The 16,467-nt window shown below is 37.1% G+C and overlaps 1 protein-coding gene across 1 annotated transcript in view; it reads right to left on the minus strand.

Annotated features, from left to right (window-relative positions):
* COL28A1 (collagen type XXVIII alpha 1 chain) overlaps positions 1-16,467 on the minus strand; it is a 181,856-nt gene that overhangs the window by 87,701 nt on the left and 77,688 nt on the right. The window contains exons 18-22 of the mRNA XM_030308009.1: positions 16,013-16,081; positions 7,322-7,393; positions 6,500-6,568; positions 3,732-3,803; positions 187-255 (exon numbers count right to left, since the gene is read on the minus strand). Of these exons, the coding sequence (XP_030163869.1) occupies positions 187-255; positions 3,732-3,803; positions 6,500-6,568; positions 7,322-7,393; positions 16,013-16,081 (351 nt within the window). The remainder of the gene's footprint in view (positions 1-186; positions 256-3,731; positions 3,804-6,499; positions 6,569-7,321; positions 7,394-16,012; positions 16,082-16,467) is intronic.

The following is a 16,467-nucleotide window of genomic DNA, read 5'->3' on the forward strand; positions in this document are numbered from 1 at the left end:
TTCCTGCTAGACCTTAGTTTGCTTAATTGTGAACTGTCAGGGTTGAACTAGATAATATCTTGGGGTTCTTCCAAAACTAAAATTCTAGTCCATTGGTATCATGAATTTTTTTCCCCACCCCACCTGCCAAAGATCCAAGTTTAAAATATGTATATATAAAAAATAAGTATTCTCAAGAATGCATACCTTTGGCCCAGGTGGTCCAGGAATTGATGCTCCGGGCATCCCAAAAGGGCCCATAATTCCTGGTTCACCCTAAAAAAAAAGAGCAAAATACTTACTACATTGCAAGCAAAGAAATCATATATAGGAATTATATTAGGAAAAATAGAAATGTATTCCCAGCATTTTAAAATATTATGACCTATTTCCCAGACCAATGTGAAAATATTTGAACATCTTTGTAAACCACTACTAAAGTTTTTAATGATTAAGATTTCCGTGCCTTTAATAAATGCATTCAATTAACTTCTGAGTATTAGGAAATTTTTATCTCTTGTGTATTCTTTTATTTGCCAATAAAAATTATGCAATTCACGGTGCTTCCATTTTGTATTGTGTGCCAGGAAGCTCAGAGGGAACTATGTGTTCAATTACAAGAACTTTCTCCAGCATAAGTTCTTGGGTACACTTGGCAGGCAAATAATGTTCCTTTTAGTTTATAACTTTTTCCTTTGTTATTTTATTTTATTTTATGGCCCATGGTGTATCAGTCTTCTATTGTATGCTATCTCACATCACTTTTCAGAAGTAGGGAGTTTATGGTAAAAACAATGGAATTTTTAATAGAAAATTTCAAACATGTCTTTTATTTACTTATTTATTTAATTTTTTTGGCATCTCAATATTGACTCTCAATAAAAACCCAAGCAATATCTCTGTCTCACCTGGTTCTAGACCAGGATTCTCAAATTTTAGTGTAGAGAAATCATAAGAGGAATTTGGTAAAATATAGTCAGGTCTTAGCCCCAGAAACTTTAATTCGGTAGCTCTAGGGGCTGGGCCCAGGAATATGAATTTTATGAGGCACTTCTGGTGGTTCTGATATAGGTACAAATACCTCACTTAAAAACACCATTGGGGAGCCTGGGTGGCTCAGTCGGTTAAGCATCCAGGTCATGATCTTGTGGTTCGTGAGATCGAGTCCTGTGATAGGCTTTGTGCTGACAGCACGGAGCCTGCTTAGGATTCTCTCTCTCCCTCTTTCTCTGTCCCTCCCTGATGTGTGCAAGCCCTCCTCCTCCCCCAAATAAATAAATAAACCTTAAAAAAAAATTTAGAGCACTATGCAAAGTAATTGTCATTAAAAGAACATGACATGTTCAAAATGACCCATTTGGGATACTAGAAGAAAATATTAAAGCTTCATGATATATTTTTATCTCATCTTTTAGATTTTCAATTATTTATGTAAATATCATAACAATATGATAGTTTATAAATAAAACTTACAATTAAAAAATAAACCTATATTGAGGTGTGGTCGAATTCATTTTTGCTAGTAGGGATTTATAATCAATCAGTTTGGAAACTACTGATGTAGGATAGGTGTGGCAAACTGCGACCTTCAGGCCAAATCCTGCCTGCTGCCATGTTTTACACAGCCATTGGCTAAAAATGGTTTTCATGTTTTGTTTCTGTAAGTCGGCTCCACACCCAACATGAGAGTTGAGCTCATGACCTTGAGATCAGGAATCACATGTTCTATCAGGCATCCCAGTTTTCACATTTTCAAATGATTGTTATATAAGTGATTATGTAATATCCTCAATTTTGCCTCTTGGCCACAAGGCCTAAATTATTTACTACTTATACTTTTCCAAGAAATTTGCCTCCCCTTGCCTTAGAGACTGAGCTGTTTCCAAGTGCATGAGCTGCCCACTTGGCCCCCGTGTCTCCTCCAAGAGGGGCTCCATCAATCAGATTCACCACTAAGACTCTTGCCCTTGACCACATTCATCTTCAGAGCTGAGACCCTCCCACTGTGCTGATTACCCTGTACGACCCACAGGCTGAGCACACCAGCCAACCAGGGCCCAGATCGTGCCAACACATGCACACACCAGTCTTTAATTCCGAACCCATAAGGCAATGGCGCATGACACAGTGAGGATTTTGGCAACAGACAACCACCCTGTTCAATCCTATGGCCAAGGATAAAACATCAACTCATTAAAATTCTCACTTAAACCAGAGTAAACAAGATTATGCTTCTAGATTTAATCTATTCTTTTAAAATAAGAAATTATACACATAGTATAGAATTCTCTTAAAGACTGTATTAAATTGTGATTATGCTTTAAAAAATAGCAATTCTTCATCAAAAAAGCTTTATTTCAAAATACAGAAAAAATACTTTGAATAAGAGTAAGATATAAGGAATAACCATTATTATTAATACTAATACAACATTTTCCCTACATGGCGGCATTTCTCATCAGGTGCTTCTTGAATTACCTGGAGCATAGGGCACTTATTTACAAAACACAGATGGCTAGGACCCACCCACCTATTAAGTCGCGCTATCCAGGCATGGCACCAAGAAATACAATTAAAAAATTTTTTTTTAACATTTATTCATTTTTGAGATTGAGAGAGGCAGAGCATGAGCAGGGAAGGGGCAGAGAGAGAGACACAGAATCTGAAGCGGGCTCCAGGCTCTGAGCTGTCAGCACAGAGCTTGATGCGGGACTCGAACTCACAGACCATGAAATCATGACCTGAGCTGAAGTCGGACGCCCAACTGACTGAGCCACCCAGATGCCGCAAGAAATATGGATTTGTAACAAGCTCCCAGGTGACACTGATGGACACTGAAGCTTAATAACTGGTCTACAGAGAATGCTTTATTTTCTACCTGCTCGTATGTGGCTGATACCATTTTTTTTCCCTTTTAGTTGTTTTTTTTAATATCTGGTCCTTGAATATGCTCCTTGTCTCCTTACAAGTAGCATCTTCCTAGAAGCCTGAACTCTTTTAGGTTTGCAATTTCTGTTTCCTGACACATCCAAATGACCTCAATATTCTCTCCTGTTAAGTCAGGACACATACCTAATTGCCTGTCTCACAATTTCCTTTTCTTCATCCTCAGCACCCTGTCCTGGTCACTTTATCAGGACATATATCTCCTACTTTCCATTTCACAGTATTGATTTTTTACTCTCTGAATAGCTCCACGTACTATGTGCCAGGAACAGTGCTAAGTGCTTTATTAACTCTTTCAATCTTCACAGCGATCTTAGAATAGGTACTATTTTTACTTTCTTTCTGCGATTGAAGTGACGGGCCCAGAAAGGTTCGGGGTGGGGGCAGGATGAAAATCCTACTCTACCGCATTCTGAAGCCCCACTCCTCATCATCACTGTGCTGCCTTAGTCTGGAATTGTGCTGTTGTTTAGCAAAAAAGGATGGTAGAGAATTGGTATCTCCTACAGTCATAACTTCATCCCAACTTCTGAATATTTGGTGGTAAGTTGAAAGAATTGACAAACAGATTGTCTCTAAGAATCATAAATGTTCCAGTGGAGATGACATAGTTTGTGGACTCTACTCCATCCTGTTTGGTCTGGAATAGTATGCTTATTCTAAAGCCTTTTTCATTTGGGAGTTTTGTTTTGTATTTGTTGAGTAGGAACCAGGGAATCCAATTTGCAGTGGAAATCTACTATTCTATTAAAACCAGACACAACTTCAATCTCCCGAGAGCACAAATGAGAATATAAGAAACATACCTTCGGCCCTTCAGGCCCTGGAAATCCCCTCTGTCCTTGATTTCCTTTGCTCCCTTTCTTCCCTTCATCACCCTGATGAAATAATTATAAAAAGACAGTTGTGTTAACAAACCGTCCTCGCTCTTCTAACAACCCTATCAGGACCCTGTTATCAACCGACACTGATTTCCTAGCAATGTGTCCCAAGTCCTGCTGGGTGGCATGGGATTTGTCAATGTTCTTGAGCAGATAGGGGGACTTCAGAATTGTTCAGTCTTCACCATTTATTCAATGTGATTTAATATTTTTAACAATCTAAGCTCAGTATCTCTCTTTGGGGACTTCAGTTTGAATTCACAATTCTTTTCACCGTTGGTTTATTAACAGATGCCTCTGAGACATTCACAGTTTCAGAAAAGAGAGCTACCTATGCTTTTTCAGCTTTAATGCCACTTCAGTGTTGAAATGTAAAATGAGATGTTTTCCAATATAGAGAGCAAACTGGTGGTTGCCAGAAGGGAGTTGGGTGGAAGAATGGGTGAAATAGGTAAAGGGGATGAACAGTACACTTATCTTGAGCACTGAGAAATGTATAGAATTGTTGAATCATTATATTACACACCTGAAACTAACAAAACACTGTATGTTAATTATAGTTGAATGGAAAAAAATCTAATTTTAAAAAGAAGTGGCAACAAGGTAGTGAAGCATGAAATAGCTACACAAAATGTTACCACTGAAGGAAACCAGATTTTTCAAATCCAGCCCCATTTCTTCCTCAATGAGGAGTCTAGCTCTATCTCCCGAAGGAGACCAATAATTCTATTGGTAGAAAGATCCATGAGCATTAACCTGGAGCAGAGTTAGAAACTGCCTACTGGCTATTCCTCAGCCTGGTTGTGTAACCTTAAGCTTCTCTGAAAGAATTTTGTGACCTCCAACCAGAGAGCTCAGAGAATTACAAAGCGATCCTTAAACTAGGGCTCAGTTGCAAGGTATCATATCTAAATGTATGCTCAGCTCAACAAAGGAATGAATTTGAGGGTTGCAGGTGAAACCATTTAATCATTTATCAGATAAATGATTATACCACAGTTTTCAAACCTAAGAGTGCATCAGAGTCACGTGGAGGGCTTGTCACCCCACGTGGAGGGTTTGTGCTGAGCCCCACATCCACAGTTTCTGATTTAGTAGGTCTGCATTAAAACCCAAGAATTCACATTTCTGACACATTCCCAAGGTCATCAGCAATGCAGACACTCCGTGAAGAAGAGGTGAACTCCTATTACACCCACAGATTGTAATTAACTCCCCAAGGTCCGAACTAATAAAGAGCAGGGACACGGGTGATAAAAAGTAACAGTTGAATGTTATTGTACCATGAACTTACTGTATCATTATCATTTGCCAATGGAGGCAAAATCTAACCCCAACTAGTTATTTTCTTCCATTCACTCCCACGTTTAATTTACTGACCTAAATAACCCAGAAGATAGCAATAGGAACTCAATTAAAGGTAATAAAGTGCCAACACTGAACAAGAGCATGCCTGGGCTGTGTGATATATTCCTACCACTCTTCTCCATCACCCTCCATAAACCACAAAACCCCTCAGAGCTACAAATCCTGAGCCCTCTTTTTCCAAAGCATTGTCCTTGCTCTATTGGTAGCATTCAACACCACCAATTGCTTTCCTCTTGAAACCCCCTCTCCTTGGTTTCCCTAACATGATAGCTATTCTGCTTATCTTCACACTATTGTGAATGTTCTTTTCCAGCTAAAACACAAGGTGGGATTCAAACCTCAGCTCTCTTTCTCAGAGACATCATTCATTCTACAGCTTCAATGGTTAACTCCAAGGGTCTATTTTCCGAAAGTATATTCTAGAAAACGTTCATTTTCCTGAATGTTAATAGACAAGCATTTCTAAAAATGTCTTTGTACGATGTGAAAAAGGTATTCTCTGTCAACATTCACCCACAAAAAAAGAGATCTCATAGTCTGATAAGTCAATAAATTAAACTGTTTGAAATTCTACAAATGAATTTAAATTTCAAATTCTTACAATTAAGGTTAAGGACTCAATTTTAGCCAATATTTGCATAAAACATAGATTTCTTAGGTTTTCAATGACCATTTTAATACAATTATAAATAGAACACTAATAATTATACAGATTTTATTTTTACTTTACTCATATGTAATTATTCATAATCTTTATATGAACATTGATGACTATACAAAAACTGCAGGAACATCTGGCACCTTAGAGTCTGTAGGTTATGTCACTCGTGGTCTTGTCGATGAATTTGGATATTCTTATCTTGACCTATAAAGATGTTATTCAACCAGCATTTCTATAATGTGCAAAATAAACTTAGGCCAAGTTGTGAAAGTGCAACCTCCGTTTAATAAGGTTGGGATTATGACTTATTTCTTATTGCTTTGTGTGAGATTCTATAAATTTTTGAAGAAAATATATGGACTTTCAAGTCTCAAGGATGTATTTCAAGGCTTCTTTTCTGTTTCTAAAATGTCAATGTGGGCATTTATTGAGAAAACATGTGTTGAACTCTTCCTATTATCTGGGTCTTATGATAGATCTTAGGAAAACAAAAATGAATGATACATACTTGCTGTCTTTCAAAGGTTCCGACAAGCTAGATCCATAATTTTAAACCAGAAGTAAACGCATGTGACATAGCAGGAATACCAGTCTAACAATCGAATTTCTCCCCAGTTGTCTCCTCGGGCAATCTGCTTTCCTCAACACTTTGTCAATTCCATACCTTAGGGCCAGGTTGTCCTTTTCCAGGTGGTCCTTCTGGGCCTCTTGTTCCTGGAAGCCCTGCTTCTCCCTAGAGGAAATGACAATGATGCCTTAGCTGACTCTCCACGGACAGTTTGTGTAAGCCCACCTTGTCTCCTTTTCTGGTCAGTGGATTCTCTGCTGAGACCCTCCGAAAAAAGACCTTCATTCTAGTCTTAAAATGGATTTGGAAATCTACCAACTTTAATAAATTAATATCAAGCTCTAGTTTAGCTCAGAGCCGCTGAAATATGAAAAAGTCCAATTTCTCAGCCAATTTTCAAAGACTATACTCACTTTCCTATGGCTCATCATTCACATGTGATGGTTTGGCTTAAAAAGAAAAAAAAAAACGGAAAGACCTTCAGCCTTTCCATCTGCTATTTTTCTCTACTTATATTGAAAAATGAGTATTTCAAATGTCAATTCATAACACTTCAGAAAATCTTTACAATGGCCTTACTTCCTGAATGCATTTACAGCCTCTCATTTTGGAGGGGGAAAAAGTGTTTTTCTCTAAGGCTACACTCAGGTACTTTCTAGGAATCACAAAGGGACTAGATCACTGGAGGGTACCATGGTCGAAACACTAGAGAGAAAGCAGAGAGCATGAGACCCTGTTCACCCATTAAATTGGTGCTCTTCCTCTCTGAAATAAGTGGAAAAGGAAATTTATAATTATGAGATGTTTTAAAAAGACTAAGCTTGTCCTGGATGGTTTACTTTGAGTTCCTGCAGGACCAAGGTATCAGTGTGGTTCAATAGTTTTTACTCTAGTCACGGAAAAACATACTGTTGTTACCTTCTTTCCTGCAGCCCCATCCTCTCCTGGTACTCCTGGTTGTCCTGGGAGCCCTGTTGAGCCTGGCTCCCCCTGGTGGATGAGCAAAGATTTTATTTCCCAGAAATTCATATTTATAAGTGTCATGTTTACCATAATTTAAATTCATATTTATGCACCACCATTTTGAGGTACTTACCAACTGTATATCTTACAATATTTGAAACAAACCTCTGAATGGGGAAATCTGAGTAGTAACCAGTAGTAATGAAATTATTTGACCTTGGGCAAGTTACTTCAACTTCTTGGATCTCAGTTTTCGATTATGTTGTTCTGGATTGAACTGTAACCTCAAAGAAGATATGCCAAAGTCCTGACCTCTGGTACCCGTGAATGTGACATCATTTGGAAATTGGGTCTTTATAGACGTAACCAAGTTAAAATGAGATCATTAGGGTGGGCCCTAATTCAATATGACTTCTGTACTTAGAAGAAGAAGCAAACGCCATGTAAAGACAGACACATGGGAAGAACTCCATGTGATGACAGAGGCAGAGACAAGAGTGGTGCCACTGTGTGCCATGGAATGCCAAGGATTGGCAGCCAGCGCCAGAAGCTGGGCAGAGGCAAAGAAGGATTCTTCCTTACAGGTTTCTGAGAAAGCATGACTCTGCAGACACTTTGATTTTCGACTTTGAACCTTGAGAATTGTGAGATAACAAATTTCTGTTGTGTTGAACCACAGTGTGTGATTCTTTGTATAGCAACCCTAAGAAGTTAACATGAAAGTGAAATTTCAGCTCTAATATTCAGTACTGCTACTTGCTTTCAAGTTAATTTGTATTTAAGAATACACCCTTTAAAGTGTTTAGAGATAACATGTGCTACCTTCAAACAGTGCCAGAGTGCTTATTGCATTCATTAACAGCAAAAATATTAAAAATAAGTGAAAGTCATTTCACCTAACTTAGCTAAAAAAAAAAACAAACAAACTCGTGAAGATAAAAGCACAGTAAACCTAAAAATAAGTAGAAGGATATGGTAAGGATAAGAGCGGATAGTAATAAATTTGAAAGCCAAAAGTAAGAAAAGTAACAAAATTAAAGGGTATTACCTTTAAAAACTAATAAAATAAATAAGCCTCTACTAGCAGGAATTACTAATACTAAAAATAAAAGTCACAGTTAAACAGTATTAAGAGTTAAAGGGAAATATAACTATATACATATAATAAAAATTTTAGAAAAATTTTCATGACAATTTCAGACAAATGTATTGGAGAACATTAATAAATAATCTTTAAGAAAAATATAAATCACTTAAATGACATAGGAGAAACAGACGAGCTAAATGAACGAGAAGCATCAAAAAATTGAATCAGTAATGAAAATCTCTAACTTCTTTTCCTTCTAAGATCACGGGCTTCGTTGGCTTAACAGTCAAGCCTTATAAATTCTTTAACCTTTGAAGAACAGATATTCCCTATCTTATACAGATAGTTGTGAAAAACAGTAAAAGAAGGAAGTCTACCCAATTTGTTTCACAAGGGTAGTAAAACCTTAATTAAAGTCACACAATAATAGGATGAGTAAACTACATTGTAGACCAGACTACCTATGAATATAGATATAATGTAAATTTCCAGTCAAAATGCAGGATTAGGGGCCAGATTTAATTTCCTCCCTGACACAACTAAAAACCAGACAAAATATATAAAACAGTATCCTTCAAAACATTAGACACCAGTAATGAAGGATAATAATACCGGGGAGCAGGGAAACAAATTACGTAAACACTATACTTTCTCCAGTTTGCTGCCAGGGTAGTTTCCAGGCCATGGTGTACGGAAGGAGAATCTGGAGAAATTTCAGAAATCTCTCCAATTTCAGGAGACAAAGGTAGGAGTCTGGGTAAGCCAGGTATCAAAAATTCACAGACTAGATTACCTGATAGGAAGAAGGTACACAGAACAATGAAGCTCTGAGGAGTGTCCCCTCAAATATTCAAGTAAATACTGTTCAGCACAGTGTGACAAAACTACCTGACTCCCAGAAAACAACCAACTGAAAAGAGTATAAAGAACTGGCAGCAGACCAGAAACGGTGCCTGGTTCCAGTGGCAAGAAAGGAAATGTCACAATTCTGAGGGCGTGTATTAGAGTTCTAGAAAAGGTCTTGCTTCAGTAGTCAGGAAAAATGAACCCTAGACTAAATGCCGCCCCAGTCCTACCTAAGAAAGCTTAAAAGCAAGACCAAGAGGTTCAAGCTGTTTTAAAGTGACTTAAAAGAATCCAGGACAATGCATAGAAATACAGAGATATGTATAGGAATACAAAAACGTCTAGCCCCCCAAAAGGTAAAATTTATGAAGTTTGGATCTAGCCAAAAATTATCAGGAATTCAAAGAAACTAGGAAAAAGCTGACCAAAAAAAAAAAAAAAAAAAATGACACAGGTGATAGAATTGGTAGGTAAGGACACTGAAACAGTTATTATACTGCATTCTACATGTTCAAGAAACCAAAGGAAAGTTGAAATACATTAAATAGAGACAGGAAGGTAGAGAAAGATACAAATTGAACTTCTAGAGTTGAAAATTGCAAAGTAGGAGATACACTGGATAAAATTCAAAGCAAATTAGACATCACAGAAAATCAATGAACTGAGAGACATAGCAATAAAAACTATTTTAAATGAAGCAGAGAGAATAGAGACTGAAAAGGAATGAGCAGAGCATCAGGAAAACAGCCAAATATAAGTAAAATGGAGATTCCTGGATGAAGACAGACAGTGGGAAATATTTTGAGAAACAATGGCCTAATGTTTCCAAATTTGATGAGATCGCTAACCTACAGATCCAAGAAAATCAATGAACTGCAAGCACAAGAAATATGAAGAAAACAAAACTAAGGCACATTGTAATCACAGGGCTCAAAACTAGTGATACAGAGAAAACCTAAAATGTAGCCAGAGAAAAGAGACATACAGAGAAACAAATGTGTAGATTCTAAGAGATTTCTCATCAGAAACAATGCAAGTGAGAAGACAGTGGAACAACATCTTGAACATACAAAAAGAAACAAAACAAAAACAGCCATCAACCTAGAATGCCATACCCAGTGAAAATATGGACAAAATAAAGACTTTTTTGGAAACAAATGTGGCAGTTTCTTGAAAAGCTGGCCTACCATATGACCTAGCCATTTCACTCCTAGGCATTTATCCAAGAAAAATGACAGCATATGTCTATACAAAGACATGTACATAAATGTTCATAACAGCTTTATGTATACCATCCCAAATCTGGAAACAACCAAGCGCCCACCAACATGTGACTAGATGAACAAATTATGGTATGTCCATACAGTGGAATACTATTCAGCAATAAAAAGAACAATAAAAAAAGAGGCTGTTCATAGATGTTAAACATGGATCTCAAAGTAATTTTGCTGAGTAAAAGAGAAGACAGAAAAAAAAGCTTACACGATATATTATTCTATTAATATAATATTCGAGGAAATGCAGACTAATCTATAATGACTGAAAGCAGATCAATAGTTACCAGAGATTGCAAAGCAGATCAGTAGGAGAAGTTAGGGAGGGATGGAGGGATGGTATTACAAAGGGACACATAATAATTTTGGGGGTGGGGGATGATGGATACTTTATTTGGTTTTGGTGATGGTTTCAAGAACATATACATATGTTTTATCAAAGTGTACACTTTAACCATGTGCCTTTATTGTATGTCAACTATGCAATAAATGGAATTGTTTAAAATGGATGAAAAAAATCCTGAATAAAAGATTAGTCAATTAAATTGCTATCATTAAAAAAGTTATACATCATGATCAGATGGGTTTATCTCAAGAATGCAGAATGGTTCAATACCTAAAAATTCTGGAAATGCAATATACTACTATTTACAGGTTAAAAGGGAAACATAAAACAATTATCTTAGTAGAGGCAGAATCTGATAAAATCCAATATTCATAATTAATAAGGAATTTTGGTACAACTGAAACAGAAAGTAATTATCTTAACATAGTAGAGGTTGTCTATCAAAACCCTACAATAAATATCCCACTTAAAATTGAAATTTTAGGGGTGCCTGGATGGCTCAGTCAGTTGAGCATCTGACTTCAGCTCAAGTCATGATCTCGAGGTTCTTGGGTTCAAGCCCCCCATCAGGCTTTGTGCTGACAACTCGGAGTCTGGAGCCTTCTTCTGATTCTGCATCTCTCCCTCTCTCTCCCTCTCTCTCTCTGCCCCTCCCCCGCTTGTGCTCTGTCTCTCTCTCTCTCTCTTAAAAATAAACATTAAAAAAAATTTTTTAAGTGAAATTTTAGAAGCACTTCCTTTGAAGTCACTTCTTTTACACATTGCACTGGAGGTCCTGTCAGTGTATAATTTTTAAAAATGAATAGGAAAAAAGCTAAAAAGAAATAGGTAAAACAGTTTTTATTTTCAGACAATATGATTACGTACACAGGGAATAAAAAACGAAGACTTTGTAAACAATTAGAAACAATAAGAGGAAGGTGCCTGGGTGGCTCAGTCAGTTGAGCATCTGACTCTTGATTTCAGCTCAGGTCATGATCTCACAGTTCGTGAGATGGAGCCCTGCATTGGGCTCTGTGCTGACAGTGTGAAGTCTGCTTGGGATTCTCTCTCTCCTTTCTCTCTGCCCCTTTCTCCGCGCGCTCTTGCTCTCTCTCTCTCTCAGAATGAATAAATAAATAAACTTAAAAATAGAAATAAAAGATACTGTCAGGTGCCTGGATACAAAAATCAATACACCAAAAAACAAACAACGCCACCAACAAAATAATACTTTTCCTGTAGACCTGGAATAGCTAATTAGAAGATGTAGAAAAAGAAAACAATTCACAATTGCAAAACATTTCTCCAATGTACTTTTTTAAAAATGTGTATTTATTCTTGAGAGAGAGACAGAGTGCGAAGTGGGGAGGGCAGAGAGAGGGAGACACAGAATCCAAAGCAGTCTCCAGGCTCTAAGCTGTCTGCAGGGAGTGGAGCCCGAAGCGGGCCGAACCCACAAACTATGAGATTACAACCTGATCTGAAGTCCAACACTTACCCGACTGAGGCACCCAGGATCCCCTCCAATGTACCATTATAACTGAAAAACTACAAGATCTATATGGATAAAATGACAAATATTTTTCCCGGAAAATTAGTTTTACTCTGTGGTTTGAAAGACTCAATATTTAAATTTTTTTCAATGTTTATTTATTTTTGAGAGGAAGAGAGAGACAGAGAGCAAGTAGTGGAAGGGCAGAGAGAGAGGGAGACACAGAATCCACAGCAGGCTCCAGGCTCTGAGCTGCCAGCACAAAGACATGGGGCTCAAGCCCATGAACTGTTAGCTCATGACCTGAGCCAAAGTCAGATGTTTAACCAACTGAGCCACCCAGGCATCCCTGAAAGAGTCAATATTTAATATGAAGTTTCAATGCAACGCTAGTTGGAGACTCCAATGGGATATTTTGTCAAATTTGACAAGTCAATCCTGAAATGAGTATGTTAGATTCAGGAGTAACCAGGAAAGAAATTGGGAGTATTTTCCCTGTTGATGATAAAACTTATAAATCGATCATAATCAAGACAGAGATGTAATAGCTCTGAGAGAGAAATAGACAAATGGGACAGAATAGAGAACTCAGACACTGATCCTCACACACAGAGAGCTTGACGTATGACATAGGTGGAGTTACAAATCAGTGCAGCGAAGACAGACTGCTCAGTAACTGATGTGGGGATAGCTGGTTATCTGTATGGGGAAGAAAAAGATCACCACGTTGCCCCATATACAAAAAATAAACTGTAGTGGAATAAAGACTAAATACCTAAATTTAAAAAAACAAAAACACACCAAGTTTTAAGAAGAAAATACATGAGGATCTTTATGACTTTGGAGTCAAGAAATGTATAATATTCAGAAAGCTGAGACCATAATGGGATAGAAATACACCAAAATTTAGGACTTCTGTATACTAAAAGGTACCCCGTAAAAAAGACAAGCCATAGCCCTGGAGGTGATATCTGCAACCTAAACAACAAAGAATTAATATCCAGATACAGAAAGAGCTATTAATAAAAAAGGAACACCAAGCCTTTAAAAAAATGAATATCTACAGGAATTTACAAAAGAGGAAAGCTGAAGGTCCATTAAGCACACAAAAACTGTTCAAACAGTTACCAGGGAATAGAAATTAAAACAATGAGATTTATCATTCACACTTCCTGTTGGCCAGAAGGTAGAGAAAGGAACGTTGTCATATATTGCTGGAAGGAAGGCAAATGGGCAGAGTACCCATCATCCATTTTGGGCAGGATTTTCACAATGTCAGACGTGAAAACTTGCCTATACTCTATGATCTTCCAATTCTGCTCATAGTGTTTATCACCTACTAGTAAGAGAAACTTGCAGTCTGACTTACACCAAAGGAAACTTGTAGAATGCATATGGCAGCATTGTTGGCAAAGGCGAAAAATGAGAAGCAATTTAAATGTCAATCAATAGGAAAATGGATACGTTTTAAATGAGATATTTTTATACAACGGACTATCATAGACAAAGAAAATGAGTAAATTAAAGGTATAGGAAAACAAATAAGACATGAGACTGAATACAGATATATGGCAGAATGATACATTATGTAAAGTTCAAGAACACACAAAAGATATATGTGGTTTATAGATAAAAACATATGTGGGAAAATTATAAAAACTTTGAAAGAATGATAAATACCCAAGTCATGAAAATAACACATCAGGGGAGGGTGGGGAGGGCCATGAGATTGAGGGGCACAACCAGAGGCCTCTACATATATCTGTAATTCTTCTTCTTTTTCTTTTTTTTTTTTATAAAACTCTATTTAAAAAAAATTTTTTAGTTTATTTGTTTTGAGAGAGAGGGAGCGAGCACAAGCAGGGAGGGGCAGAGAGAAGGAGAGACAGAATCCCAAGCAGGCTCTGCACCATCAGTGAGATCATGTGAGATCATGACCTGAGCCAAGACCAAGAGTCAGATGCTTAACCAACTGTGCCAACCAGGTGGCTTCTTCTTAAAAATAATGCTTTTAATGCTTCTTCTTAAAAAATAGCTAGCATGAATAAGGCAAAATGTTAACATTGGATAAAGCTGGGTTGTGGAATACATGGGTGGGTTTGTTTGTTTGTTTGTTTTGCATTATTCTCTGTACTATTGAGTATGTTTGAAAGATTTCCTTTTCTGAAGTGAGAGAAGCTTAAGATTGTTCATCTAGTTAGTGGCAAAACTGGGATTTAGACAAGGAGTCTAACTGCTGAGCCTTACTATCCTACAGTGCCTTTCTGAAATTGGCACATGAATGATGTAATATGTGTATATACAGATCCGTACACTACATAGATGTATGGTGATATATGTAAGTCACACTTAGCACTTAGCATATTGGGTGGCACATCAAAACCATTCAACAAATGGCAGCTATTATAACCATTGATTTATATTAGTAATTGCTATTTATATTGGTATGTTTTGTAGCCTTTGTAATTGTATGTTTATGTATATGTAATGTGTATATTCTTCCAGACCCACATCTTACACATCCCAAATACTTATACAAACAGTGACCATGTCAGCAGAAACAATGATGGAGTTTAATCCTCAGTGTGGCTAGCCAGGTCCTATATGCCTTCAGGATTACTTCTAGAAATTGTGAAGGGCAAAGTAAGAATTCATTCATTTACTTAACAGCATTTATTGAGTACCTATCATGTCACCAAAACTGGGGATCCACTAACAAACAAGACGAAAAAAGAAACCAGGTCCCTGCCACAGGTGAGAAGCACTATTTAATAGTGTAGCGTAAAGCAAGCCAGATACGTGATTGTAAATTTTCTAGTAGCCACATTTACAAAATTAAAAGAAACAGGTGAAAATCATTCTACTAATGTATTTTACTTACTTTAATGGATCTGAAATTTCATCACTTGAATATGTAATCAACATGCAAATGTAATGACATAGTTCACATTCTTTGTGCCAAGCTTGGTAACCTAGTGTGTATTTCACACTTATCCCACATCCCACTACACACTCAACATGTTTCCAGCATTCAGTAACCATGTGTGGCCAGTGGCTGCAATGTTGACCAGGGTCTTTCGTGAGCGGATTAGTCAGATGAGAAGCAATTCAGAAAGCATGCAAGTTGAGGTAAGTGGTAAAAGCAAAGGAAACTGCAGGCTGAGACATAAAATAACTGGGTAGTAGGAGTGGGGTAGGCATACTTTAGGCTTAAGGAATGACTTTCTGAAGAAGTAGCTTGAGCTTGTACCTGAAACACAAGCCAGCGGCAAGCAAGATGAGGAATGTACCCTTTGCTGCAATCCTACCGTGCTAGGTGCCCTGTTTTACAATAGGACAGGCAAGAATGTTCTTAAAGAATCAATCTGTGCCAAAAGAGGGCCTCTGATGCTAATAAATATATGAATAAAAAAACAGCGGTTGTTAAAATAAACTAGGAATTTTGGTTCTTTTTAAATGATAAGAGTTACACTGAGCATCACTTTTCCAAACAAATATTCTCCTCTGGTGAAATAACAGATGACACATGCATGATCTGTATTGCATTTGGATATGAATGAAACTTCACATAATATGACATAAATTATCTGAGTGCTTCTGATTGGGATGGTCAGCTCACCTTTGGGCCTTGTACTCCAATTCCCACTGGCCCTCTAGGACCTGTAGCTCCTGTTTGGCCTACTTCTCCCTAGTGAGGCAAGAGTATTTGAAGAGTATATGACTACAACAGTAAAATAAAAATAATATATTCCTGCCTTAAGAGCTAAGTGCTCTCTTACAACAACACAATAAGATAAAACAGAGCTTTATGTCCTCAATTCATATATGTGTTTGAATATATATATAGTAAGTATATATTGATTATATTATTAATATCAATGCTCACAATATGTTGTAATGTAAAATATGAAAATATGTAAATATATTATGTTTTTAAGTATATGTTTCTATGTAATTCAAATATATATATATATATATATATATATATATATGCCTAAAATCCCTTTAGGTAGATGGAGTTGTACCGAATTTGGAATATATAATGGACTGGCTTAAAATACAGGCTAGGTAGCA

This window comes from Lynx canadensis, chromosome A2 (assembly GCF_007474595.2).
Source record: "Lynx canadensis isolate LIC74 chromosome A2, mLynCan4.pri.v2, whole genome shotgun sequence".
Taxonomy (NCBI): domain Eukaryota; kingdom Metazoa; phylum Chordata; class Mammalia; order Carnivora; family Felidae; genus Lynx; species Lynx canadensis.